Consider the following 27,185-nt stretch of genomic DNA (forward strand, 5'->3'; position numbering starts at 1 on the left):
GTTCTACCGTGCTGCCCATATACTATGTTGCAACTTTTTGAATTCCTCATTGTCTCTGCTACTTGATCCATCAAATATCCATGGATCAAAACTAATAATTGCAAAAACTAAAAAAAGGGGAAATAAGGGAATTAACAGGAAGGGCCCTTACAACAGGATGTGGGCATCACTGGTATGACCAGCAGTTATTGCCTCTAACTGAGTATCTTACTGTGATGAACGGTTATTTTATTACTGTACTCTTATCATCATGTAAGGTGATGTCCCCTTTAAGACCAAGCTTGGAACCCTGGGGGACTCCGCCTCCGCCCACCTGGGAGTCGTATGTAAGGGGCTGCCTTGAAGGCGGCACCCAGTAAGCACCCGTCTCAACACCAGGCTAGTTCTTAGCTCGTTAAAGCCTTCTTTACCGTTTTACTCTCGAGCGTCGTTATTGAGGGTACAGCAATTTAATAAGCTAAACTACATCAGGATGGACGCAGGCCTAAAACCAGAGAAGCTCAATCTGGAAGTACGGACACCGGAAACAAAGGAAATTTTTAAATACTGGCTCCGATGCTTCGAGGCCTACCTGGACTCCTCAGAGCCTCACATCCTGGGGCCACGCAAGCTGCACCTACTCCACGCCCGGGTGAGTCACAGAATCTCCGCCACGCTCGAAAAGGTGACTACCTACGACGAGACGGTCGAGATACTACGCAAGCGGTTTGTCAAACCCATCAACAAGGTACATGCCCGGCATCTGCACTCTACCTGCCGGCAGGGCTCGGGGGAAACACTAGACGAATTTGTAGAAAAACTCACCACGCTCGCCAGGAACTGTAATCATCAGGATGTGACGGGGGAAATCCATATGAACCTGCACATCAGAGACGCTTTCATGTCCGGCATCCGCTCGACCTACATCCGGCAGCGACTACTCGAAAACAGGGCAAAAGACCTCCAGGACGCGCTAACGCTCGCCACCTCGCTGGAAGTGGCCTGACATAATTTAGGTACGTCCCCCGCGGACCCTGCGAGCCCCCCTCGGACTTCCCCAGACTCAGCCACGTTACGAGCCTGTGCCGCGCGGCGACCCGCCCAGACCGGGGGCACACCATGCTATTTCTGTGGGCAGGGCCAGCACCCACGCCCACGCTGCCCAGCCCGCTCCGCCATCTGCAGCGGCTGCGGGAAGAAGGGGCATTTTGTGAGGGTTTGCCTGGCCAGGCCGAAGGGCCAGAAACACAAAGAACAGCAGGCCCGAAAATCAGGCTCACAGGCCCGCAGGCCTCGTAACGCGGCTGCGCATTGACCCGACACGCTCCCTTCTGATGCGTCATCTGCCTCGTGCGAATCATGGGGGTGGCCAGCTTGGCGGCGGCCACCTTCTCGACCCGACACGTGCGACCGATGGCGGCGGCCATTTTACGAATCCAACTCGGACTACCCGCAACTGGGAGCGATCACCCTCGACCAAACGTGGCCAAAACACCTGCAGAACTCTGTGATGCAGGTCCAGGTCAACGTTCGTGACACTCCATGCCTTTTCGACTCCGGGAGCACGGAGAGCTTTATTCATTCAGAAACGGTAAGGCGCTACTCCTTGCGCACCCATCCCGTGTACCCAAACCATAGCCCTCGCCTCCGGGTCCTACTCGGTCCAAATCAAGGGGTATTGTATTGCGGATCACTCGATCCAGGGCGCCGAATACACCCGTTTCAAACTGTATATCCTCCCTCACCTCTGCGCACCCCTGCTGCTCGGACTGGATTTCCAGTGCAGCCACCGAAGCCTGACACTGAAGTTCAGCAGACCCTTGCCCCCCTCGCGGTATGCAGCCTTGCGACAGTGAAAGTCGCACCCCCTCTCTATTCGCGAACCTCACTCCCGACTGTAAGCCCGTCGCCACCAGGAGCCGGCAGTACAGTGCCCAAGACATGACTTTTATCAAGTCAGAGGTTTACTGGGAGAGGGGGCCATCAAGGCTAGCAACAGCCCCTGGAGAGCACAAGTGGTAGTAGTCCAGTCCGGGGAAAAGAAATAGATGGTTGTGGATTATAGCCAGACCATAAACCGCTTCACGCAGCTCGATGCGTACCCCCTTCCTCACATCGCAGAAATGGTAAATCGGATCACCCAATACCAGGTATTTTCCACGGTCGATCTCAAATCCGCCTACCACCAGCTCCCTTTCTGACCGAAAGACCGCCCCTATACTGCCTTCGAAGCAGCCGGCCGGCTCTTCCACTTTCTCAGGGTCCCCTTCGGCGTCACAAATGGGGTCTCCGTCTTCCAGAGGGCGATGGACCAAATGGTGGACCAGTATGGCTTGTGGGCTACGTACCCGTACTTGGACAACGTCACCATCTGCAGCCATGATCAGCAGGACCATGACGCGAACCTCGAAAAGTCCCTCCAGACCACCCGAGCCCTCAACCTGACCTATAAGGGCTGTTTAGCACAGGGCTAAATCGCTGGCTTTGAAAGCAGACCAAGGCAGGCCAGCAGCATGGTTCAATTCCCGTACCAGCCTCCCCGAACAGGCGCCGGAATGTGGCGACTAGGGGTTTTTCACAGTAACTTCATTGAGCCCACTTGTGACAATAAGCGATTTTCATTCATTTTCATTTCATTACAAGGAAAAATGCGTTTTCCACACAACCCGGCTAGCCATCCTCGGCTATGTCGTAGAAAACGGGGTCCTAGATCCTGACCCCGACCGCATGCCCCCCCTTAAGGAACTTCCCCTCCCCCGCAGCCTCAAGGCCCTCAAACGGTGCTTGGGGCTTTTCTCCTATTACGCCCAGTGGGACCCCAAATATGCGGACAAAGCCCACCCATTCATTTAAAAAATATATATATTTATTAAAGTTTTTTAACACAATTTTTCTCCCTAACAAACACTAACTCCCCCCTCGTAACAAAAAAAAACCCGAGAAATCGCGCAGAGCAAGATATATACATGGCAAAATGATATATTTACACAGCTTTGTACACTGGTCCTCACCCGTACGTGCCAGTTTCCCCAACCCTTCATGTTATCTCTTGCTCATCCATACTCCCAGGCAGCCCCCCCTTTCCCCCCCCTCCCAGGACGAACCCCCCCCCCCCAGGTTGCTGCTGCTGCTGACCGACCTTCCTCTAACGCTCCGCGAGATAGTCTAGGAACGGTTGCCACCGCCAGTAGAACCCCTGCGCAGACCCTCTCAAGGCAAACTTAATCCTCTCCAACTTTATGAACCCAGCCGTATCATTTATCTAGGCCTCCAGGCTGGGGGGCTTCGCCTCCTTCCACATTAGCAAGATCCTTCGCCGGGCTACTAGGGACGCAAAGGCCAGAATGCCGGCCTCTTTCGCCTCCTGCACTCCCGGCTCGTCCACTACTCCAAATATTGCTAGCCCCCAGCTTGGCTTGACCCGGACTTTCACCACCTGAGATATTGCTCCCGCCACTCCTCTTCAGAACCCCTCCAGTGCCGGGCATGACCAAAACATATGGACATGGTTCGCCGGGCTCCCTGAGCACCTTCCACATCTGTCCTCTACCCCAAAGAACCTACTCATCCTCGCCCCCGTCAAGTGCGCTCTGTGGACCACCTTAAATTGTATCAGGCTGAGCCTGGCACACGAGGAGGAGGAATTAACCCTACCTAGGGCATCAGCCCACAGACCTTCCTCGATCTCCTCCCCCCGCTCCTCCTCCCATTTACCCTTCAACTCTTCTACCAGCGCTTCCCTCTCTTCTTTCAACTCCTGGTGTATTTCTGACACCTTGCCCTCCCCGACCCATACACCCAAAATCACCCTGTCTTGAACTTCTTGTGTCGGGAGTAACGGGAATTCCCTCACCTGTCGCCTCACAAAAGCCCTCACCTGCATATATCTAAAGGCATTTCCCGGGGGTAACTCGAACTTCTCCTCTAGTGCCCCTAGGCTCGCAAATGTCCCGTCGATGAACAGGTCCCCCATTCTTCCAATCCCCGCCCGATGCCAGCTCTGGAACCCCCCGTCCATCTTCCCCGGGACAAACCGGTGGTTACCCCTGATCGGGGACCACACCGATGCTCCCATTGCACCCCGGTGCCGTCTCCACTGGCCCCAGATCCTTAGCGTTGCCGCCACCACCGGGCTCGTGGTATACTTTGTCGGCGAGAGCGGCAGCGGTGCCATCACCAACGCCCCCAAAGCCCACCCATTCATAAAGACCACGATAGTTCCCCTGTCAGCTGGGGCCCGATCGGCCTTCAGCTGCATCAAGGCCAACATCATCAAGGCCGCAAAGCACGCGGTGGACGAAACTGTAGCGAGCGATGTGTCAGACATCGCCCTGGCTGCTACCTTCAACCAGGCAGACCAGTAGCGTTCTTCTCCCGGACCCTCACCGCCTCCGAGATTCGGCACTCTGCAGTCGCGAAGGAGGCACAAGCCATTGTGGAGGCTGTGCGGAACTGGAGGCACTACCTAGCCGGTAGGAGGTTCACCCTCGTCACTGACCAACGGTCGGTAGCCTTCATAACGCACAATGGGGCAAAATAAAAAACGATAAAATTTTGAGGTGGAGGATCGAACTCTCCACCTACTCGTATGATATCAAGTATCGTCCAGGGGAGCTCAACGAGCCCCAGATGCCCTGTCCCGCGGCACGTGCGCCAATACGCAGGATGACCGCCTGCAAGCCATCCACAATGACCTCTGTCATCCGGGGGTTACCCGGCTCGTCCACTTTATCAAGTCCCGCAACCTACCTTACTCAACAGAGGGAGTCAAGGCCATGACCAGGGCTTGCCAGATCTGCGCGGAGTGCAAACCGCTCTTCTACCGGCCAGACAAGGCTTTTCTCCTGAAGGCCTTGGGGCCCTTTGAGTGACTAAGTGTGGACTTCAAGGGCCCCCTCCCATCCACCAACCGCAATGCCTATTTCCTCACCGTCATCGAGTTCTCCCGCTTCCCGTTCGCCGTCCCCTGTCCCGACATGACTTCGGCCACGGTGATTAAGGCACTGCACAGCATCTTCACCCTGTTTGGTTTCCCCGCTTATATCCACAGCGACCGGGGTACATCGTTCATGAGCGATGAACTGCGTCAGTATCTGCTCAGCAAAGGCATCGCCTCGAGCAGAACGACCAGTTACAAACTGCGGGGAAACGGGCAGGTGGAGAGGGAGAACGCGATAGTTTGGAAGGCTGTCCTTCTGGCCCTACTGCCGAGAAGTCTCCCAACCACCCGCTGGCAGGAGGTCCTACCCGATGCCCTACATTCCATTAGGTCGCTCCTCTGCACGGCCACGAATGAGACCCCTCACAACCGCTTGTTTGCCTTCCCCAGGAAGCCCACCTCCGGGGCCTTGCTTCCACCTTGGCTGACGGCTCCGGGACCTGTTCTTCTCCGGAGGCACGCGAGGAGCCATAAAACGGACCCCCTGGTCGAGAGCGTCCGATTACTACATGCGAACCCCCGATACGCTGACTTTGAGTACCCCGACGGCAGGCAAGATACGGTTTCCCTCCGGGATCTGGCACCCGCTGGTTCCCCCACTACAGGCGCCCCCTCCCTCATGGCTCCCCTGCGGGATCCGGCACCCACTACTCTCCCACCACCCCCCTGGTCCCACTCCCCGTCGGTGGACACCGACCGCACGCGCCCCCTAGCGCTCCCCCTCTACACCCCCGCCAGCGCCGCAGTGCTACCCCCAGCCCCAGCTGTTTCCCCTGCGACCAGATCCCCTACCCCGACCCAGACCAAGGCTCCGACCACCGTGCTCCTGGACGTACCCTCAATTAAGACGTCCGTGTCCGCCGCACCACCGCCCAAGCTGAGGAGGTCGATGAGGACGATCAGGCCGCTGAAACAAATGGACTTATGATTCCACTTCACCCCCGCCGGACTTCGTATTTTTTAATCAGTGGGTGAATGTGATGAATGGTTATTGTATTACTGTACCCTTATCATCATGTAAGGTGATGTCCCCTTTAAGACCGGGCTTGGAACCCTGGGGGACTCCGCCTCTGGCTCCGCCCACCTGGGAGTCATAGATAAGGGGCCGCCTTGCAGGCAGCACCCAGTAAGCACCCGTCTCGGCACCAGGCTAGTTCTTAGCTTATTAAAGCCTTCTTTACCGTTTTACTCTCCAGCGTCGTTATTAAGGGTACAACACTTACTAAGCCATTTTAGAGAGTAGATAAGAGTCAACCCCATTGCTGTGGATCTGGCGTCACATATTGGTCAGAGCAAGGAAGGACAGATTTCCTTTCCTAAACTATGTTCTGGAACGTCATGGGTTTTTACAGGAATCCAGTTGCTACATGGTCCCAATTACTGACACTATCATTTTATTCCTGATGTATTGAATTAACTGAATTTAAATTCTCCAGCTACTATGGGACAATTTGAACTCACATCTCCAAATCCTTAGCCCAGACCGCTAAGGAGTTAGCCCAGTATTATTTTTTTTTTAAATTTAGTGTACCCAATTCATTTTTTTCCAATTAAGGGGCAATTTAGCATGTTCAATCCACCTACCCTGCACATCTTTGGGTTGTGGGGCAAAACCCACGCAAACACGGGGAGAATGTGCAAACTCCACACGGACAGTGACCCAGAGCCAGGATCAAACCTGGGACCTCGGCGCACTTGCTGGCCCAGTATCATAAGAGTTATATATCATTGCCTAGGATGAATGAAGGTTAGGAGAAGGCATGCTGGGTTAAGTTGGGAAGGAATTAAGCAGAAGCCACAGGTTGAGTCTGGGAAACCAGGCTACTTCCTGAAAGTGCTTGGAATGGAGGATTAACAAAAGAAACAACGGAGAGCGATGCTGAAAGCTAAAATATATTCCAGTGATCTGATTAGTTTGTGATATCACAGAGTTAACAAACCAAACACCAATGTTCACTAAAAATTGTAATCAGCCAATATTACAGAGAAAAGGTTTTTAAATGTGTTACGTAAAATTTGAATTTTATGAATAAGAAGCAAAATTAAACACAACAAACTCCGACATGGATCATTGATTATTGTTATTTATTCCTGCCTGGGATCCAGAGAGTTCAGGTATGGAGTCAGGCAATGAACACCTCATCAGACATGACAATCCCTGCACTGCTGAGCCATGGTAATGGAAGAGGGGAGTTTTGTGAAGCACAGCAAGACAGCGATAGAAATTGAAAGGAGTGAAAGAATATTCTGGTGTTTTATTTGATTTGCTTTGTGAATTACTTATGCAGAACTCTGGGACTGGAGTGAAAATGGATGAGCTTACAGACCTTGCGAACCGGCGGGGGGGGGCCACTCCGGCGCCGAGGCGTGGTGTGAACCACTCCAGCATCGGGCCGCCCAGAAAGTGCAGAATCCTCCGCACCTTCAGGCACCCGACCGGCGTCGCGCGATTCCCGCCCCCGCCAAAACCCCGCCGCCGGAGAATTCGTCAGCTGGCGGGGGGCGGGATTCATGCCGCTCCCCGGCGATTCTCCGACCCGGAGAGGGGTCGGAGAATCCCGCCCATCCATGATAGAGTATACAATATGACACAAGGCCTTGAATCTCCATTCTTCACAGATTTGCTGAGAATTTCCAGCATTTTCTGTTTCTATTTCTTGATTGTCTGAATGCCCATTCCTCATTTAACATTTTGTCATTGGCTTCTTACACTTTACTAACATGGAACGTTACATACAAATTGGAAGCTGAAGGCTTCTGAGAACTTTGAACAATTTTTTGATTTCTCCAGGATTCAGCCTACAATCTCCCTCTAGTGATTCCACCCGTGGGCCTACCTTTAAAGACCAAAGTGTATGCAGCTGTGAAAGCTACAAATCTAGATGGAAGGTATCAGCGTGATTTTCACATTTATTTTATCCATTATAAATATGGTAAATATTTCTGATTTAAAAATAAATCTCTTGTTATTTGCATAGATGGCACGTCTTTATGGATTATTGTTACACAACACCTTCTGGTCATCCAAATGATGAACATAGATATGATCTTTTCTTCAGGTAAGTCATAGCTCTTGGATCAATAAGCACCAGTACTTCTTTCTGGCTGACTATCCACAGGTCAAATTATCATAGAATTTACAGTGCAGAAGGAGGCCATTCGGCCCATCGAGTCTGCACCGGCTCTTGGAAAGAGCACCCTACCCAAGGTCAACACATCCACCCTATCCCCATAACCCAGTAACCCCACCCAACACTAAGGGCAATTTTGGACACTAAGGGCAAATTTATCATGGCCAATCCACCTAACCTGCACATCTTTGGACTGTGGGAGGAAACCGGAGCAGCCGGAGGAAACCCACGCACACACGGGGAGGATGTGCAGACTCCGCACAGACAGTGACCCAAGCCGGAATCGAACCTGGGACCCTGGAGCTGTGAAGCAATTGTGCTATCCACAATGCTACCGTGCTGCAGTCTTCAATATATTCACTGACTGAGCATCCACCACCCTCTTGGGGGAAAAGAAAATCAGAGATCAACAAATATTCGAGTGAAGAAATTTTTCCTAATCTCAGTCCTAAATTGCCAACCCCTTAACCTCTGTGACAATGAACCCTAGTTGTAGTCACACCAGCCGAGGAAAGCAGACCCTATCATGCTTGCTAAAGAATTGTATATATGTTTCACTAAGATCAACTCTTATTCTTCCAAATCCCAGGGAATACAGGTCAATTCTATTTAAATGTTCCTCATAGGACATCCCTCTCATCCCAGGAATCAATCTAGTGTCCATCATTGTACCCTATCTAAGGCAAGTATATATTTCCTTAGGTAAGGAGATCAGAATTATAAACAATACTCTAGGCGTGGTCTTCCAAAGCCCTGTACCACCGCAGCAAGACTTACTCACTTTTATACTTGAGCCCCTTTGCAATCAAGACGAACATGTTGCACTATTAGCATTCCTAATTGTTTGTTATGCCTACATGGAATCTCCAGTAATTTGTACAGAAGGTCACATTAATCTCCCTGCACACCAATATTTACTCATTTTTGACCTTTTAAGGAATATTCCGCTTTTTTATTCTTCCTACCAAAGCAGATAATTTTACGTTTCCCTACATTATTATCCATCTGTCACTTTCTCGCACACAGAGATAATCTGCCCATATCCTATGGCAGGATTAATACTTTCTTTGCAAAATGCTTTTTATAAGTAGAATTAAAACCATTTTCCCATCCATAAGGGGGAAATAAGTGATTGTGCCAAATAAAATTCTCCAATTCTCCCTTTCACCACTGTCCATCATTTGGGAAGGTTTCAGATGCTCAATGTTGCTTTGTCCACAGCAACATTTTAGGGTGCAACTGGTGATTGACTAAACCCACTATAGTTGTTTGAGTTTCATGAATTTGCACAGAGCTTCACGTGGGCATATAATGGAAAATGGGGTTACAGCCCCAATTCTACACCTACATAAAGTGAAGGGATAAAAATTCATACTGGATTAGTAAAGCAAAGTCACCATAGTCCCAGATGACATATGCTGCTTTCCCCATTGAGGGGGAGAGCTCACTGGTGGTGATTTAACTGGAGGAGGCGAGGGGCAAAGTTGAGAAGGCTGAGCCTTCTGGGTATGTATTCAACTTCCCAATGCACACTGGAAGTGCGGATTTACAAATCCGATGCCCATAAAAAGCACCTACTGGTGCCAAAACTAAATAAAATGTCCAACAATAATATTTTTAGCAATTAATTTAATGGCATATTCCTGCTAATGAAGGAGTTCAATTTCATATGGCATGTTGGCTTGTGTGGTTTCAATTTGGAACCATTTTGGATTGGTTTGGGTTCGTCCAGGTCAAACCAAATTAAAATAACAAATATGGATTCCTCACTAATCCAAATGGTAAATACAGGGTTTTGGTTTGCTTGGATCCTCAATATACTCTCAATATACCATTTATTCCTTCACTGTGAGAATAGTGGCCAGTACAGTAACATAAATGATTTGAAAGTTAAACTTATTAAATGCTAGCATTGATTGGGGTGTGGTGGGTCAGGTTTTTGACGTTTGCTAACTTTGCTGTTTTTTTTTGGTGAAACCAGCTGCACCAAGGATCCACAGACGACAGTTATAGAAAATGGCAGGAGTCAGATGGGCAAATTCTCATTTGAAGTTTTCCGTTTTGTGAAACACAAAAACCAGAAGATGTCTCCAGTGTTTTTGCACTGTGTAACAAAGCTTTGCAAAGCAGATGACTGTCCTTTCCTGACACCAGTAAGTGCCATTGTTTATATTTATCTTTCTTTGAGACTGTTATGTCAAATTGTGCAGTTTGATCTGAGCTTCTAACCTCGTATCCTTTTCCTCAGAAAAATCACAATTTTCCTGTTACCATTCATTTTCTGCCTCCTCGCTTAGCCCATCTCCCACTGAAACCTTTTTTCGTGCCTTTATTATCACGTCTTAATTGCTCCTGCCGGTCTTACATACTGCACGGTATATGCACGGGGGCAGAACAGTAGCATAGTGGTTAGCACAATTGCTTCACAGCTCCAGGGTCCCAGGTTCGATTCCCGGCTTGGGTCGCTGTCTGTGCGGAGTCTGCACGTCCTTCCTGTGTGTGCATGGGTTTCCTCCGGGTGCTCCGGTTTCCTCCCACAGTCCAAAGATGTGCGGGTTAGGTGGATTGGCCATGCTAAATTGCCCTTAGTGTCCAAAATTGCCCTTAGTGTTGGGTGGGGTTACTGAGTTATGGGGATAGGGTGGGGGTATGGGCTTGGGTAGGGTGCTCTTTCCAAGAGCCGGTGCTGACTCGATGGGCCAAATGGCCTCCTTCTGCACTGTAAATTCTATGATTCTATGATTCTATGCACCCTCCCAAGATTTCAGTCGATCCAAAAATCTGCTATCTATATTCTTTCCCACACCAATCATCCCTTCCTAGAATCACAGAATCTAGAATACCAACAGCGCAGGTGGAGGCCACTTGGCTCATTGTGTCCATGTTGGCTCTCTGCAAGATCAACACTCAGAGCACCAACAGGGTTTGTAATGATGTACGGAGAGGTTGTCTCATAGGACAGCCCACTTAACCATGGACCGATCTTGTGAACCTTTCCTGAATCCCCTGATCTGATTGTGGCCTTAATTCCACCTGTTTGTTCCCCATAACCCTTAACTCAGCCTTGAATGGATTCTATGGCTAAGCCTCCCTTGGCCTCTGTGGAAGAGAATTAGAAGAGGCAGTGGTGCAGGGGCTTTGTCACTGGTCTAGTAATCCAGAGACCCAGGTGAAATTTGAATTCAGTAAAAATCTGGAATTAGAATTCTAATGTTGACCATGAAACCATTGTCGATTGTTGTGAAAACCCATTTGGCTCAATTATGTCCCTTAGGGAAGGAAATTTGCCATCCTTACCTGGTCTGGCCTTCATGTGACTCCAGACACACAGCAATGACTCTTAGCTGCCACTACTTTCAAGCGCAATTAGGGACGGACAAGAAATGCAGGTCTTGCCAGCGACGCCCACATCCCATGAAAGAATAAAGAAAAAGATTGCAAAGAGTAACAGCCCTCTGAGAAAGGATATTTCTCATCATCTTCATCTTAAACAAGACGACCCTTATTTTTCACTGTGTCCCCGAGTTCTAGATTGTCCTAAAAGAGGAAAAATCCTCCCAGCATCTACACTGTTTAACCCTTTCAGAATCTTATATGTTTCTATGCGATCATCTCTCGTGCTTCTAAACACCAGTAAGTGTAGGCCCAAACTGCTCAACTTTTCCTCATATGGCAAGAAACAATTATATAGGGCTCTGGTAAGTCACACCTGGAGTACTATGCACAGTTTGCATTTCCTTATCTAAGAGAGGACATACTTGCCTGACCTGAGAGGGAGTTCAGGAAAGGTTCATTGGGTTGATACATTGTTTGGAGGGCTGTCCTATATGGAGAGATTGAATAGAATAGGCCTATATTCTCTGGAGTTTAAGGAAAATAGGAAGCGATCTCATTGAAACATGAACAATTCTCAAGGGGTTTGACACAGTGGATGCTGAGAAATTAGTTCCCCTGGCTGAAGAATCTCGAATTGTGGGTCATAGTTCCAAGATAAGGACTTTAAGAGGGTGATAAGTAGAAATTTCTCCACTGAGAGGATTGACAATCTTTAAAATCCTCTACTCCAGAGAGCTGTGGATGTTCAGTAAATGAGCATATTCTCAATGAGTAAATAGAATTTTGAGCACTCAGGGAATCCAGGAAAATAGCAGGAAAATGGAGCTGACGTAGAAGTTCAACTGTGGCTTTACTGAATGGTGGGGCATGCTACAGCAGTTGCAAAATCTAACCGTGCCCCTATTACTTATTTTCTTATGTTCTTAAGAACTTTACTGTCTTCTGTTCATTTAGTTCAGAATGTGTGAGGTGTCTAACGTGAGGTAGGTTTTGGGTTTTGGTGGTGCTTCATGTGCCAGGAAAACACATTTTGAGAAACTAGATGTGGAGGTCAGAAGAGGAGAAAATGTTTGATTCTTACCTTCAAATGCACGTGTGATGGAGATGGGAAGAATTTATTTTCCTCCAGAGGGTCAATGATCTGTGGAATTCTATCCCCTGGAAAGCAGGGTTATTAAATGGAAAGCAGGCAGGTTAAAAGAGGTGAGAAGGGCTGGATCCATAAGGCTTTTACAGCATTGCTAGTGGGCCAAGAGAGTCAAAGAGTATATAGGAGGTAGGCAGGAAAGTAGAACGCAATTTCAAGGCCTTTTCACACCCGACTTGGTGTCTGTGATGATATGCATAAAGCAATTCTGTATATAATATTGTACATGGCCCCCGACCAGCAGGTGGCAGTTTGGCAGTGTAAGTCCACTATGGGGCTCCATGCCTCGAGGCAGTTGGGGGTAAGTCGTGTTGGAGGATAGACATATTTTGCAGTAGCTGTATAATAGTTAGTTAGTGTTAGTAGTTTCTTATTTATTTATTCCAGTTATCTTCACCACGCAGTTGTTTCATAATAAATTATTTAAACTAGATGTTCCGCAGTGCATCATTCATATCGGCCAGTCTACAGAACATGACATGGTACCAAGAGTGTTATTAATCAAGAACAAAAAGATTCTGCAAAGATCCGAATAATTAAAGATAACTATGAAGAAGAAGAAGGTACAATAAGAAAACAAAATGTTTCTGCTAACCTCATAAGCTACTGGCAACTGGTGCTCAACACGCGGTAAAACTTCGCAGCCCAGGATGGAAGGTATCAAGGCACCTCAACAGCTTCGGATTACCGATAATGTAGACGAGAATTGGTGGGTGTTTAAGCAGCAGTTCAAACTTTATGTTGCAGTCCTTGTTCTGCAGGAGCAGCCTGAAAAGAGGCGTATTGCATTGCTGCTTACTGTAGCAGGTCCCCAAGCAATTGAAATTTTCAACACGTTTGTCTTTGAAAGCGAGGCAGATAGCAAGAACTTCGATGAAGTTCACAAGTAATTTGATCGGCATCGCTCTCCTAAAGAAAAATGAGACCTTCAAGCACTACATATATTGCACGCGCACCCAGAAAGCAGGCAAAGCATTTGATACTTTTCTCACCGACTTGTGGTTGAAGGCGCAGTCGTGTAATTTTTGTACTGTCCAGTCATCAATGATCCGCGATTAGATCGTTTTCGGGATCTCTGAAAATGCTATCCAAATATGTTACGCTAACAAGTTTGCAGCAAAACAGATCAGCACATTGAATCGCTGGCATTTTGGTGCGAAGATAGAAGAGGTGGCCGATGCTATTAGTGTGGTGACGCAGTTGAATAAAAAACATGGTCCCAATGCAGGCAGCCATATTGAGCGGCTGACACGATCCGCCATTTCATGCCAGCAATGTGGCAAACAGAATTTCCTATGATAATGCCCAGTGTTTGGAAAGATATGCTCCAAATGTGAAAGAACAAATCATTTTGCTAGCCAATGTTTTTCTCGTCAAAAAGAGAAACAAATGAAAGCCATCAACGTAGTTGATGAAGTGTGCCTCGAAGACCTGTTTTACGTCGACATGGTCTCTAGCGGAGACATATAGTAATTGCATGCAAAATGACAATGTTGCAATGTTAATTTGTAGCAATAATGCAGAAACTCAAAAAGATAAATAGACAGTGCCATTAATGATAAATGACACAGTAATAACAGTCAACCTTGACACAGGTGAGAAGGCCAACCTCATCAATTTGTCCGATGTCAAAAAGCTGCGAATTAAACTGCAAGTAGTAAACAAAACAGTACTGTTAAGAGATTACAATGGAAATGAAATCACGACGTTAGGAGCACGTAAGCTCGATGTCAATGTAAAAAAACAGAATTTATATGTTGAAATTTTCCATTGTGGCGGCGGAACGTGAATCTCTGATAGGAACCGTGTGAGGAACTTCAGCTAGTTCAGCGGGATTATAGTGTAGACAGCACTGCAACCAAGGAGAACACGAAGCCAGTAATACACGCACCGAGACGAGTACCAGTTCCATTAAAAGACAAATTGAAGGCTGAGCTAGAAGAAAAAGACTGTGACAGTTCATTGGACTTAATGAAGAGGAGAAAGATGATTGTGGAAGCTCGAAAATGGAGTGTGCAGAGACTGAAAGTGAGATTGTAACAAAAGACAAATTAAGGGGCTGGTTTAGCACAGAGCTAAATCGCTGGCTTTGAAAGCAGACCAAGGCGGTCCAGCAGCACGGTTCAATTCCCGTACCAGCCTCCCCGAACAGGCGCGGGAATGTGGTGACTAGGGGCTTTTCACAGTAACTTCATTTGAAGCCTACTTGTGACAATAAGCGATTTTCATTTCATTTCAAGTGAGAACAAATCAAAGGAGAACATCCAGCTGAAAATTGAAGAAATAATCCCCATTTTGGAGGACATTGACCTGTCCAGGATACAGGCGCACAAGGGTTTGCAGATCATTCCTGAAGTCACAAACTTACCTTTGACTTCAAAGCATCCAAGCATCTGCTGACATTAGTTGACTCACCAGTGTCGTGTTGGGTGTTCTGGTCTACAAACCAGGTCAACACGGCTGGAGATGGTGTAACTCTATTTTATTAACAACTCAACTGTAATAACATACTGTAAATTTTGGTACGTGCATTACCAGCTTATCTGTGGACCCTGTCCTATCACTATCTAGGTGAGGCACTCAGCACATGGTGAATGTCTGAGAGGCAGGCTGTGAGCTCTGTGCTCTGAGCTGGCTGCTGCTAGAATGAGCGGGAACTCTGGTGTCCCCTGTCTTTATAGTGCGTGTGCTCTCACTGGTGCTTGGCTGCGATGTTGTGTATGCTGGTTGGTCCTACTGTATGTCCATCAGTGTGTCAGTCTGTGTGTGATTGCACCATGATGTGCTGATGTATATCATGACATCCCCCTTTTCGCAAAGAATATGTGCCGACATGAGAATAAATAAAGTGTAGTGAGTGTGTCTGATCATGTGTGTGCATTATTTACATCAATATGTACATGTGGCTATACTATATACACGGGAAGGTGCCAGGTGCAGAGGAAAACTATGTTACACCAAGAACAAAACAAATGCTATTAACAAACGATGAAAAACTCTTAAACAGTTCGGCAGAACAAGTCAGTGAGTCCAATAGTGCAAGGTTTATAAATCAAGTCTTTGGGGTGGGCGACGAATTTGGGTTGACCGTCAGGGTGGCACAATATTCGTCGTCCGGATCGATGCTGTGCACCGACAGCGGCTGGTGCGTTCGACTCGGGGACAGCTTGTTCTTGTTGATGACAGCAATGCGGAAAGGCTCCCTGTCCTCAGTGTCACTGGTCTGTATGATATCAGGATCGGACTCGGTGAACGTGGGTAGAATTACCCGAACATTTCTGCGAGGCTGGTTAAACTGTTGCGAGTTGCCAGGCTGAGGTGCTCGACAGCAGGCAGCATAGTGGCCAAGCCTGCCACAGCGTAGGCATTGTCGCGCTTTGGCCGGACATTGCTGCTTTAAATGGGCGGAGCCACAGTTGCCGCATGTCATGACGTCAATGCGTTCGTTGCGCCACCGCGCATGCGCGGAGCGGTCTTGCGCAGTGCGCGCCTGCACATCGCGTTCCTCTGCGTCAACGTCCCCTCTTTTGGCGCGTACAAGCGTGGGAGGCCTCGGAAAGCGCATGAAATGGCCGCCCTCCTCCGGGCCATGGGCCGGGAGGTACTCGATCGTTTGGACTCGCTCCACCTCGTGGGGCCCCTGCCGCGTCGTTTCAGCCGCCTGGATGTGTGAGTACTGGCCGGTGGCATTCTCATACAGGACGCAGGTCTCGATGGCCGTCGCTAGGGTGAGTTGCTTGATTTTAAGGAGCTGCTGGCGCAGGGTGTCCGACATGACACCAAAAACTATCTAGTCGTGTATCATGGAGTCAGAGGTGGGCCCATAGCCGCAGGACTACGCGAGGATGCGGAGGTGCGTTAAATAAGACTGGAAAGGCTCGTCCTTACCCTGCAGGCGCTGCTGGAACAGGTTGTTCTCCATGCTGCAGGATGGCGGATTGCTGATAGGTTGCAGGTAGGTCTCACAGGGGCTAGTGTGCGTCCCTCCTGGAACCATGTCGTGTTGGGTGTTCTGGTCTACAAACAGGTCAGCACAGCTGGAGATGGTGTAACTCTATTTTATTAACAACTCAACTGTAATAACATACTGTAAGCTTGGGTACGTGCATTACCAGCTTATCTGTGGACCCCGTCCTATCACTACCTAGATGAGGCACTCAGCACATGGTGAATGTCTGTGTTGCAGGCTGTGAGCTCTGTGCTCTGAGCTGGCTGCTGCTAGAATGAGCAGGAACTCTGGTGTCCCCTGTCTTTATAGTGCGTGTGCTCTCACTGGTGATTGGCTGCGATGTTGTGTATGCTGGTTGGTCCTACTGTATGTCCATCAGTGTGTCAGTCTGTGTGTGATTGCACCATGATATGCTGATGTATATCATGACAACCAGTTCATGGATACACACTACAGCTCTCGAACGCAAGCGCCAGGGATCAACCAAACCCCTTCAATCCAGCAAAAGCTCCAGAAACAACTAATTCCTTGGCCGAGATCAGCAGCAAGGATGATGCCAAAGGTTCACAGGCAGGTGAGAATGTGGACCTTACCAAGTTCGAGGATGCTGACACTAAAGCTACGAAAAAAGGAAAAAGAAAGAACTGGGGCTGGATTCTCTGTTTCTGCAGCTAAGTACCAGCTCGAACGGAGAATCCGGAGAAGGTTCGGATTTTAAAAATCGGCGCGATCCCCTCACCAATTCCTATACCGATGAGGGGCTAGCACCAGCACAGACTGGAACTCCCACATCCCGCGCCGAAAAAAGGCTGCACATGCGCATGGCTGACTACTTGCAGTGGTCTAGCCGTACAACATGGCGCCGGCCGTGCGTGACCCAATCCGTCATCTGCGACCCCACAGCCCACCTCCTGGTCACCCCCCACCAGTACCCCCAGCCATCGCAGAAGCTACCCCGGCCACCGGCACAGATTCCGGCCGAGTGTGGCAGCACTGGACATAGACCGCAGCTGCCACGCCTGGTTCACGATTTGTGGGACCACGCGTGGTCTACGCCGTCAGGAACTCGGCCCATTAGGGCAGAGCGTCGCAGGTGGGCCGACTATTGAGGCGCCAACGCCACTGCGACTGCATGTGGCGCGCATCATGATGACTCCATTTCTGGGGAGGCAGAGCATGGCTGACCGGCAGCAAACCGGCGCCGGCCCCGATTTTGGCATCGGAGCCCATTCTTTGCCTGATTGCCGAACACAATTGTGGCGTCAGGCAATGGAGAATCCCACCCCTTATCTTTCAAAAAAGAGGGACGTGCAAGAGAAGAGCCGAGGACACAGTCTATTGGCCGGGCATCAGCCGCGAAATTGAAGCAATGGCAAAAGCCTACACACCGTATAAAGCGTCAGTTACTCGAAGACCAGAGGGGAAACTGATCTTTCAAAAATAAATTAAACACAGCCACAAATTGAGCCGCCACTCAGAAAATCAACAAGACTACGACGTAAATGTGAGAGACTGAATTTGTGGTGAACTGCATATAATTAAATGTTTTAAATTATTATGCATTTCATATTAGTTAGGAAAAACAAAGACATGAATGTAAATAATTACATTTTCCAAAGGAAAGGGGATGTGAGGTAAAGTAATTCTGTATATAATACCTCCGACCAGTACAAGCCCACCATGCGGTTCTGTGCCTCGAGGCAATTGGGAGTAAGTCATGTTGGAGGATAGCCGTATTTTGCAGTAGCTCTATAATTGTTAGTTAATGTTAGTAGTTTGTTATTTATTTGGATACTCTTTGGATACCCCCGGGTGGAAACCAAGCTCAGTCAATTGGAGACCTTGGGTATCATCCGACCTGTATGGTACACTGACAGGGCAGCACCGGTGGTCCCCGTAATGAAGCCGGACAAAACAGTCCGTTTAAGTGAGGAGCACAAATTGACATTAAACACAGCTTTGCGATAGGATCGTTAACCCATGCTGCGCATTGAGGATCTCTATCCGAAGCTTGGAGCTGGGCATTCATTCAAAAAGCTAGATATGAGCCACACATATTTGCAGCTGAGGTTGGACCTGGCCTCCCATACATACATTACCATCAATTGGCATAGGGACTTGTATGAGTATACGTGGTTGCCTTTTGGAGTGTTCTCCATCTGTGCAATATTTCAGCATCTAATGAAGAGCATCCTGCAAGTGTTTCCATGTGTAGTGGTATTTTCAAATGATGTGTTGGTCATTGAAGCCTCAGAGCAGGAGCACTCGGACAACCTGGAGACAGTGTTGAAAAGGTTTTCTGAGGCTGGTGTCCACCTACTGCATGCATAAATACAGAGATACATAGAAGATAGGAGCAGGAGGAGGCTTTTTGGCCCTTCGAGCCTGCTCCTCTGTTGAAAAGGAGGCCCAGGCCATCGTAGAAGCTGTGAGACACTGGCGGCATTACCTGGCCGGCAGGCGATTCTCTCTCCTCACTGACCAATGGTCGGTTGCCTTCATGATCAATAACGCACAGCGGGGCAAGATTAAAAATGACAAGATTCTGAGGTGGAGGATCGAGCTCTCCACCTACAATTACAACATCTTGTATCATCCTGGGAAGCTCATTGAGCCCCCAGATCCCCTCTCCCGCGGTACATGTGCCAGCGCACAAGTAGACCGACTCCAGGCCCTCCACAATGACCTCTGTCACCCGGGGGTCACCCGCTTTTTCCATTTCATCAAGGCTCTCAACCTGCCTTATTCCATCGAGGAGGTCAGGTCTGTGACCAGGGACTGCTAGATCTGCGCAGAGTGCAAACCACACTTCTATCGGCCAAACAGAGCACACCTGGTAAAGGCCTCCCGCCCCTTAGCATGGACTTCAAAGGGCCCCCCCCTCCACTGACCGTAACGTGTACTTCCTCAACATCGTTGATGAGTACTCCAGATTCCCCTTCGCCATCCCCTGCTCTGACATGACCTCTGCCACCGTCATCAAGGCCCTTCACAGTCTGTTCGGGTTCCCCGCCTATATCCACAGCGATTGGGGTTCCTCCTTTATGAGCGACGAGTTGCGTCAGTTCCTGCTCAGCAAAGGCATCGCCTCCTGCAGGACGACCAGCTACAACCCCCGGGGAAACGGACAGGTGGAGAAGGAGAACGCAACGGTCTGGAAGGCTGTCCTTCTGGTCCTACGGTCGAAGAATCTCCCAGTCTCCCGCTGGCAAGACGTCCTTCCCGATGCACTCCACTCCATCCGGTCGCTCCTATGTACAGCTACTAACGAGACCCCTCATGAACGTCTGTTTGCCTTCCCCAGGACTGCATTGCAGGTCTCGCTCCCGTCCTGGCTGACAGTCCCAGGGCCCGTCCTTCTCCGGCAGCATGCAAGGAGCCATAAAACCGACCCCCTTGTCGAGAAGGTCCAGCTGCTCCATGCAAACCCCCAATACACCTACGTGGCACACCAGGACGGGTGGCAGGACACGGTCTCCCTTCAGGATTTGTCTCCTGCAGGCTCCGCGGAGACCATCACCACCACCCCCTACTCTACACCGTCTTCCCCCACCCCTGCCCACCTCCCTCGCGAACTGACACCCGCAGGCCCACCGGCGACAAATGCCACCACATCCGCCCCTACACCGCCCCCTCCTTCGCCGACTCAACACCTGGGTGAAGAAGCCTTTTGGGCCGCCACGTGCCCCTCTGCAGCCCGTTCCTTTGCAGCCTGGTCGCCTGCTGGCCGTTCCGCTGCTGCCCGCTCTGCTGCTGCCCGTTCAGCTGCTGTAGCTTTACCCTCCTCTCCGAGTGGCTACCGCTCACACGGCCACAGGACAAGGCAGCCAGCATTGCAGGTTGAACACCAAACGCCACTGTCTGCAGGGGGTCAAAGGCCGACATGTTAGCAGGTCGTATACTCCCGTGCCTAGTCAGATTCTATGGGCTGCACGGTGGCCCCGGTTGGCATTGGTTCACTGTGTAGAACCAGGGTCCGGGGGTTGGTGGTCAGTGGTGTGCAGCAAGATGGCCGCCATAATGGCGGGCGGTGCCCGGGCACTGCCCCAGTCCTGTGGGGGGAGGACTCCCCGGCTACTCGGCCTGTCCCCCCCTCCCCTCCCCTGGCCCTGGAAGGGCCCCCCCCCCCACCGCAGCCAGCACGGCCGGTGTCCGGGCCGGCAGCCCACAATCACTCCAAGCCGTTTCCTACCTCCTTTCTCTTGCTCAGCTGCCACAGCTCCAGGTTCACGATTTTTGAGAGCCCAACTGAACCACGTCGTCGACAACTCGACCCATTGGAGGCGGTGAATCCCGGAGGCCCCGGAGAATAGGGCGTCAGGCACGCTAATGATTTGCCTACTGTACTTTTACCCCGCACGGTGAGTGACGCATTTACGCCATTTATGAGGTGCCAGAGCATCTGGCCAGCGCCGTCCGCGATTTTGGTGTCGGAAGCTATTCTCCGCCCAATCGCATTTCGTGATTTCGGCGTCGGCAAGCGGAGAATGGGACCAATGGTGAGTCCCCTTCCTCCCCATCAGCCCAAAATCCAGGAGTGTTTCCAAGAATTTCCTCATTCCCCCTTCAAACATCTCAGGAGTTTACGATCAAAAGTCTTGCACACTGATCTGTGCAGAGACTTTTATTACAAGTTAGTTAGATCTCCAAATCACGACAAAAAACATTTTACATTTAATAATACAGAAGTATTAACAATGAACGTGATGTTTTAAAAAGTAACTAAGGAGAATCTATTGTGAACGTGGAGTGGGTCACGAGAGGCAGTCATTTTGTAAAAATGAGTTGCCGGAATAAAGTTTGAAAAACACTGGCCTAGAAACCATGACAGTATGAAAAGAACCATTGTGATGCTCGATCAATAACTCCAGAAGCGAGATTGGATGACAATTGAAGGCTTTATTGGACTAGATGTTTCCCCCAGCAGTGCAGGTACAGAATGCAGCTGCTGGGGAGACACAGACTCTTATACTCCGCCTTACTGGGCGGAACCAGCAGGTAGGCTTCACCAATGATCTTCATGCCTCAGGTACCTCCCACACCAATGATCTTACAGCCTCAACCTAGGTACCGTAGTACCCCTAATACCGACTACCACATTCACCCCCTGTTAAAAAAAAGAGTCCGGCGGGGGTGGTGGTTGCGCATCACACAGTGGTAGAGGTTATGGTGGTACCCGTCGGTGGTACAGTGTTTTGCCTTATAACATGTCCTAACTATTTACAGTATTCATTTTACATGTACATATCAGAATGAAGCAATTAGTCAATCGGGGGCCCTGGTCGTCATCTGTGATCGTCGCAGTTTCGGCGGTGATGCAGGCGCTGGCTTGGGCATCCGTGACTCCGGGAGCGTGACTTCGGCTTCTTCGGTGGCTTCATCACCCCTGGGTGGGACCAGTGGAAGAACCGATCCACCTGGGAATGGGGCAGCAGTGGGGTGCGCCGGTAGGAGGGAAGGTGGGGGGGGGGGGGGTTGTGGGTGGGGATCCAGCGGGCGCCAGGTCCCGTAGGGATCCGTATCCTGCCGGCCGCCAGGGTACGCCACATAGGCGTACTGAGGGTTAGCGTGAAGGAGTTGGACCTTCTCTACCAATGGGTCCAACTTGTGCGCCCGCACGTGTTTGCGGAGCAGAATAGGTCCAGGAGCTGCCAGCCAGGTTGGGAGCGAGGTCCCGGAGTAGGACTTCCTAGGGAAGACAAGGAGACGTTAATGATGTGTTTCGTTTATTGTGGTACACAGCAGTGATCGGATGGAGTGGAGTGCCTCGGGAAGGACCTTCTGCCAGCGGGAGAGTGGGAGTTTCCGGGACCATAGGGCCAGTAGGATGGTCTTCCAGACCGTTCCGTTCTCCCTCTCTACCTGTGATGCGACCATCAATTCACTCGGGAGTAGAAGTAAACTGTGGCTTTAATCAACTTAGAACAGTGCCTGCTTGCAACTGATCCAATACTGATAACCACCTACAGGTCGACTGCTCTTTATACCTCCCTTCAAGGGGAGGAGCCATGGGCGGAGCCCATACAGGCCCCAACATGTTCCCCTATGGATAATGGGATACAATAGCCCATAGGAGGAGCCCACAAGGGCAACAGCATAGCACAGATACAAATACAATGGTGGATTATTGGCATAATACATTCACCACATTCACCCCCTGTTAAAAAATGAAGTCCGGCGGGGGGTGACGGGCTCATAAGTTCAGCCAGTCTGGCGTACGGATTGTGCGCTGTAATCACCGAAGCTCTGGCGTTGTTGCTGGCCCGGGTGTCGAGCTCGTCCGTGCTGGCATCGGTCGTGAGGGCGCCGGTGCGGGTACAGACATGGACTCCGGGAGCGTCTCTTCTGGAGCTTCATTCCTGTGGATCGGTGAAGGGGGCTGGCGGTCGGGAGGGAGCGCGGGAGCCATATCGAGGCGGGGGCGCTGATCATGGTAGGTTGGGCGGGATATGGTGGGGGGCGGTGGTGGTGGTGGTGGTGGAACCGGTGGGCGCCAGGTCCCAGAGGGAGACCGTATCCTGTCGGCCATCGGGGTATTCGATATAAGTGTACTGGGGGTTGGAGTGAGGAGCTGGACCCTCTGTACCAGAGGATCGGACTTGTGGCTCCTGACGTGTTTTCTGAGTAGGACTGGCCCCAGTGTTTTCAGCCAGGACGGAAGCGAGGCCCCTGAGGTGAATTTCCTGGGGAAAACAAATAGGCGGTCATGAGGGGTCTCGTTTGGGGCAGTGCAAAGTAGGGACTTAATAGAGTGGAGCGCATCGGGGAGGACTTCCTGCCAGTGAGAAACTGGGAGATTCCTGGACCGCAGGGTCAGTAGGACGGTCTTCCAGACCGTCGCGTTCTCCCTCTCCACCTGCCCGTTTCCCCTGGGGTTATAACTGGTAGTCCTGCTCGAGGCAATGCTCTTACTGAGCAGGTACTGACGCAGCTCGTCGCTCATGAATGACGAGCACCGGTCACTGTGGACATAATTGGGGAAACCAAACAGGGTGAAGACACTATGTAGGGCTTTAATGGACGTGGTCATGTCGGGGCAAGGGACTGCAAAGGGGAAGCGGGGGAACTCATCAATAATGTTGAGGAAATATGTATTGCGATTATTGGAGAGGAGGGGCCCTTTGAAATCGATACTGATGCGAACTGCCGGGATGCCTTCACCAGGTGGGCCTTATCTGGTTGATAGAAATGTGGCTGCACTCCGCACAGATCAGGCAGTCCCTGGTCATAGCTCTGACCTCCTCGGTGGAGTAGGGCAGGTTGCGGGCCTTGATATAGTGGATAAGCCAGGTGACCCCCGGGTGGCAGGGGTCATCATGGATAGCCCGTAGTTGGTCATCTTGCACGCTGGTGCATGTGCCGCGGGACAGGGCATCAGGGGGCTCGTTGAGCTTCCCAGGGCGATATACTATATCGTAATTATAGGTGGAGAGTTCGATCCTCCACCTCAAGATCTTATCATTCTTGATCTTGCCCCGCTGCATATTATCGAACATGAAGGCTACCGATCATTGGTCGGTGACGAGGGTAAACCTCCTACCAGCGAGGTAGTGCCGCCAGTGCCGTACGGCTTCCACGATGGCTTGGGCCTCTTTAACGACAGGAGTGCTGAATTTCGGAGGTGGTGAGGGTGCGCGAAAAAAACGCTACCGGTCTGCCTGCTTGATTGAGGGTAGTGGCGAGAGCGACCTCTAATACGTCGCTCTCCAACTGGAAGGGGACAGACTCGTCCACCGCGCGCATCGCGGCTTTGGCGATGTCCGCCTTGATGCAGCTGAAGGCCTGGTGGGCCTCAGTCGCCAGTGGGAAGATGCTGGCCTTGATTAATGGGCATGCTTTGTCCACATAGTTGGGGACCTACTGGGCATAATATGAAAAGAACCCGAGGCACCTCTTCATAGCTTGGAGCAGTGGGGGAGGGGGAGTTGCAGGAGGGTACGCATTCGGTCAAGGTCGGGTCCGAGAACCCCGTTTTCCACAACGTAGCCGAGGATGGCTAATCTGGTTGTGCGGAAAACGCATTTCTCCTTGTTGTACGTGAGGTTTAGGGTTTGGGCGGTTTAGAGAAATCTGTGGAGGTTGGCGTCGTGGTCCTGCTAATCATGGCCGCAGATGGTGACATTGTCCAAGTACAGAAATGTGACCCGCAGCCCGTACCGGTCCACCATTCGGTCCATTGTTCTTTGGAACACTGAAACTCCGTTCGTGATGCCAAAGGGGGCCCGGAGGAAGTGGAAAAGGCGGCCGTCTGCCTCAAAAGCCGTGTAGTGGTGGTCCTCCGGGCGGATTGGGAGCTGGTGGTATGCAGACTTCAGATCCACCGTGGAGAACACCCGGTAGTGTGCGATCTGGTTTACCATGTCTGCAATCCCGGGAAGGGGGTACGCATCGAGTTGCGTGTACCGGTTTATGGTTTGGCTGTAATATACAACCATCCGGTTCTTTTCCCCAGTCTTGACGACCACCATCTGAGCTCTCCAGGGGCTATTGCTGGCCTCAATGACTCCCTCCCGCAAGAGTCGCTGGACCTCGGACCTGATAAAAGTCCTGTTCTGTATGCTATACCGCCTGCTTCTGGTGGCGACTGGTTTGCAGTCGCGGTGAGGTTTGCGAAGAGTGGGGGAGGGTCAACTTTTAGGGTCGCGAGGCTGCATATGGTGAGTGGGGGTAGGGGCCCCCCGAACTTCAGGGTTAGGCTCCTGAGGCTGCATTGGAAATCCAGTCCCAATGGGAGAGGAGCCCAGAGGTCTGGGAGCACATATAATTTAAAATTGCCGCACTTGGCGCCCTGTATTGCTAGGGTTGTGGTAGTGCACCCTCGGATTTGCACCGAGTGCAACCCAGAGGCGAGGGAGATGGTTTGGTGCGCCGGGAAAATTGGGAGCGAGCAGCGTCTTACCATGTCCGGGTAAATGAAGCTGTCTGTGCTCCCGGAATCGAAAAGGCAAGGTGTCTCGTACCCGTTTACCCGGACGGTCATCATGGAGGTGCTCCGGAGGTGCTTGGGTCGCGACTGGTCCAGGGTGACCGCGCTGAGTTGCGGGTGGCCGGCGTGGTCGGAGGTGCTGAGGCAGTTCCGCGATGGCTGCCCTTGTTGATCGTACACGTCAAGCGGCGTAGCAGATGGTGGCCAAGATGGTCGAGCGTGGGGGATGGTGAGGAAGATGGCGTCCAAAATGGCGGCCCCCATGGATCGCACATGGCCGGCTGCATGGGGGAGGATGGCCAAGATGGCGGCCCCCATGAGTCGCACGTGCTGAGAGGGCTGGAAGATGGCTACCCCCACGGATAGCACAAGGCTGATGACGCGTCTACAGGGGGTGGAGTCGGCAGACGCGCTGCCACACTGCGGGGTCTGTGGGCCTGTGAGTCTGAGGATCGGGCCTGTGAGTTAGAGTTCTTGGACCTGGCCAGGCAAACTTTGGCGAAATGTCCTTTTCTCCTGCAGCTGCTGCAGTTCGCGTTCCGGGCCGGGCAGTGCTGCCGGGGGTGTTGGGACTGGCCGCAGAAATAGCAGGGTAGCCCCCCCATGGTGGGCGGGCGGACGCGCGGCACAGGCCTGGGGTAGTCTTTGGTCGGGGTTCCACGAGGGGGTCGCTTGGTCAGCCGGGAACGCGTTAAGGCTCTGGAATGCTACTTCCAGAGAGGAGGCTAACTTTACCGTCTGATCCAGGTCCAGGGCCCCCTTTTCGAGTGGGCGCTGTCTCACGTAGTTGGACCAGACTCCCGCCACGTAGGCGTCTCGGGCGGCGAGTTCCATATGTTGAGTGGCCGTAACGGCCTGGTAGTTGCAGCTGCATGCAAGGGCTTTGAGGTCGCGTAGGTAGTCTTCGAGCGATTCCCCGGGGCGCTGGCGGCGAGTGGTGAGGATGTGTCGCGCGTAGACCTCGTTCACGGGCCGTACATAGAGACGCGCTCGAACGTCTGCATAGGAGGAGGCCTCGTCGAGTTGAACAGAGATTAGATGGCTCACCCGTGGGTGGAGGAGGTTCAGCTTCTGTCCGTTGGTGACGAAAGGCGTGGAGGAGGCTGCGAGATAGGCCTCAAAGCAGCGGAGCCAGTGCGAAAACATTTCTTTCACCTCCGCGGCCTGCGGATCGACTTTCAGTCGGTCAGGTTTGAGGGCCGATTCCATAGTTGCGTTTAAGTTGAGTAAATTGATGCGACCATCAATTCACTTGAGACGGGAGTAGAAGTAAACTGTGGCTTTAATCAACTTTAATCAACAGTGCCTGCCTGCAACTGATCCAATACTGAGAACCACCTACAGGTCGACTGCTCTTTATACCTCCCTTCAAGGGGAGGAGCCATGGGCAGAGCCCATACAGGCCCCAACATGTTCCCCTATGGATAATGCCATACAATGGCCCATAGGAGGAGCCCACAAGGGCAACAGCATAGCACAGATACAAATGCAATGGTGCATTATTGGCATAATACATTCACCATAATCTGTCCATTTCCCCAGGGGTTATAACTGGTCGTCCTGCTCGAGGCGATGCCCTTGCTGAGCAGGAATTGACATAGTTCGTCGTTCATGAAGGAGGACCCCCTATCGCTGTGTATGTAGACGGGGGAAACCGAACAGGGTAAAGATACTGTGGACGGCTTTTATGACGGTGGCTGCGGTCATGTCGGGGCAGGGGATGGCGAATGGGAACCGGGAGTACTCGTCAATCACGCTCAGGAAGTACGTGTTGCGGT

At 51.1% G+C, this 27,185-nt stretch overlaps 1 protein-coding gene across 1 annotated transcript in view; it reads left to right on the forward strand.

Moving 5' to 3' along the window:
• The window catches only part of LOC140428852 (zona pellucida-like domain-containing protein 1), a 119,778-nt gene that overhangs the window by 20,752 nt on the left and 71,841 nt on the right, over positions 1 to 27,185 (forward strand). Inside the window, exons 6-8 of the mRNA XM_072515506.1 lie at positions 7,710 to 7,807; positions 7,897 to 7,977; positions 10,031 to 10,202. Of these exons, the coding sequence (XP_072371607.1) occupies positions 7,710 to 7,807; positions 7,897 to 7,977; positions 10,031 to 10,202 (351 nt within the window). The remainder of the gene's footprint in view (positions 1 to 7,709; positions 7,808 to 7,896; positions 7,978 to 10,030; positions 10,203 to 27,185) is intronic.

This window comes from Scyliorhinus torazame, chromosome 8, assembly GCF_047496885.1.
Source record: "Scyliorhinus torazame isolate Kashiwa2021f chromosome 8, sScyTor2.1, whole genome shotgun sequence".
NCBI lineage: Eukaryota > Metazoa > Chordata > Chondrichthyes > Carcharhiniformes > Scyliorhinidae > Scyliorhinus > Scyliorhinus torazame.